We start from the raw sequence: 2,500 nt of genomic DNA, 5'->3' as shown, positions 1-2,500 counted from the left end.
TATCTTTAAGTCTCCTTATCGTGGAGGTATTTTCTAATTTACATAAGATAACCGGACTCAGAATTAAAACAGACAAGAAACAAACAAAGAAACAAAGGCATTCATTCCGTGTGTGCCCTTGCCTTGCTCTTGAAAAGCTCATGAACCAGCAGAACAACCTAATAACCTAATTGTCTAGTCCGCTAAAAACGACACTTGGCTCTTGTCTAACAACAAACCAGTGGCCGACGATCACGACAAATGTCCCCACACAGGCCTACGTGGTCAACATAAAGCAACAGCACACAGACAGACCATAATTATCACCCATTCACCGATATTAAGGGATACTGATAGACCTCTGTTTAAAGCCTCATTCACTTTTCATCTGTCATCCGTTGAGAAACATATAGTAACACATGTTGTGTGTTTTCCCCCGGACAGCTACATCGCCAATCAGAGTGGCTTCTCCTCCATCAACGACAAAGACCTGCACCTCTACAAGAACCTCCGCAATCTGTGAGTGGCAAACGAACTTGGAATTAAAGATGCATTGTGTAAAATTTTGAATAGCTCGTAGCTCAAAGCGACCCTGGATATATCTGTAGTCAATGCCGATCGATAGTGTTTATATATATATTCTGATATATTCTACAAATAAAAATAGCTGGCCAGCCCGTAACCCTCTCTTTGTTTACGTATCATACTATAGACACTCCCAAACCCCCCCTCACCCCCACTCAACCCCACTCACTCCACCGGGCCAACCGAGCTACGCTAGTTTGTGTCACGCAGTTGCACAGCTTGTTAGAATGGACAGAACCATTATTAAGTGTCCCCATTGTCCCTCGATGGTATACGCTGTGACTTTAATCTGGAACATGATTATTAACCCTAACCCATTCAAGTATACAATTCAAGGAAATAAATATTTTGCTTAATCAGAGAGCACGTATGCATGGTCTAAAGTGCTTGTTATTCTCGTATCTTTTTTATTTTTTGTGTGGTATTATAATTAAATATTGTTTCAATTCAAAGGATAATCTATCCTTGGCCTTTATTTATCACACATCTATAATTTATATAATGCATATATTATCAGTGATCTACAGGAAATTAAAACACATCACAAGACCACAGCATAACGATAGTGGATACAGCTGGGCCTACTGTACCTTCTTTGCTAAATTCAAGTGTACACTTGTCTGTCATGTTCTGGAACCAGATGGCTGGAAACCTTCAAAGACCTCATGGTCAGTAGCACACACAATATGTATTTGCTTCAGAGGAAGAAGGATCTAGTATATGATTCAGTCCAAACAACACACACACTCATTTCAGTGGAAATCAGTATATAGGATATCACATATTAATTGATTGTATCACCTTGTAAGTTGTAATTCGTGCCCAGACACAATGCTGAAACACTTGTAACCACAAAGGAATAATCAATCCCAAGACATTTAATATACCCGGCAGAGCTAATTAAATAACAACTTTGTATAAGCATTTGTTGCACTTGAATGCTCTGCGTCCCACAATAAATCAGGAACGTAGTTTATTGTAATGCCAGTCCTTACTCTTGCTGTATAATAACCAATCTTTCAACCACTGATTCCTGTATTTAACTGCCATAAACATGAAGACAAATAGCATCAATGAATGTTGTGTGCTGTTCCTTTCGAATACCGTCTAGTCCAAAATATTGTTTCATTCTGCTTTTTTTTAAATCTTCATTATTGCTGTGCAGTTTATTGACTATTCAATTATAATTGTAGTGGAAATTTGTTTGTTTGTTTGTGTTAGAACGGTGACCAACAGCAGGCTAACGTATGTGTCCAGACTGGCCTTTCAGAACAACCTCAAACTCCAGTACCTGTAAGCAAAAAAAGGCTCTCTCTTACTATTTCTCTCATTTTGTCAATGGATCAGTTGAGATCAGCGAATAGAACACTGGCTACATCGACAACACCGGATTGAAACAGAGTTTAAAACAAAAGGTTGCTATTGGGTAGAGACCTGAAAAAGCCCAATCAATGGAAGATGTACTTGTGTCACAGGAATTATCTTTGGAATTTATAGACCTCAATGAAAAAAAAATTATATTCTCTGTGTCATATAAAAATAAGTTGCAAATTGTCTTAAGATCAAAATAATGCAACAATAAACGGTTCCTTCAATTAGTGGAAAATATATTTTGTTCACTGGTAACGATGAGTCGGCATCAAGATATATTTGAGTAAATATGAAACTAAAGTACTTGATGCACAATAAGGCTTATTTCAGCCTTCACTGTCTCAATTGGGACTAAAAGGGATTTCAGAAAGGTAGTTGCTGCACTGCGTCATGTTAATTGTCATCACAGTGCTTAGAGGCAGAACATTTTAATGAGAATCTGATCAACTTGTAATCTGAAGGTCCCACTCCCTGTAACATAACCAGGCGTTTCCCTGAATTTTATTTATTTCTTTTCGATCTAATTTTCCAGGAACTTCAAAGACAATAACCTTTCCTCGCTGTC

General features: G+C 37.9%; 1 protein-coding gene across 2 annotated transcripts in view; it reads left to right on the top strand.

Annotated features, from left to right (window-relative positions):
• ntrk2a (neurotrophic tyrosine kinase, receptor, type 2a) overlaps window positions 1-2,500 on the top strand; it is a 71,932-nt gene that overhangs the window by 2,437 nt on the left and 66,995 nt on the right. For both annotated transcript variants that reach the window (XM_084468643.1, XM_084468644.1), the window contains exons 2-4: window positions 424-498; window positions 1,786-1,857; window positions 2,468-2,500. The exon at window positions 2,468-2,500 is cut by the window's right edge and continues 36 nt beyond it. In XM_084468643.1, coding sequence (XP_084324769.1) covers window positions 424-498; window positions 1,786-1,857; window positions 2,468-2,500 — 180 coding nt within the window. The remainder of the gene's footprint in view (window positions 1-423; window positions 499-1,785; window positions 1,858-2,467) is intronic.

Source organism: Micromesistius poutassou, assembly GCF_964030765.1.
Source record: "Micromesistius poutassou genome assembly, chromosome: 5".
Lineage (NCBI taxonomy): Eukaryota > Metazoa > Chordata > Actinopteri > Gadiformes > Gadidae > Micromesistius > Micromesistius poutassou.
This window is presented reverse-complemented; position numbering and strand designations above follow the sequence as displayed.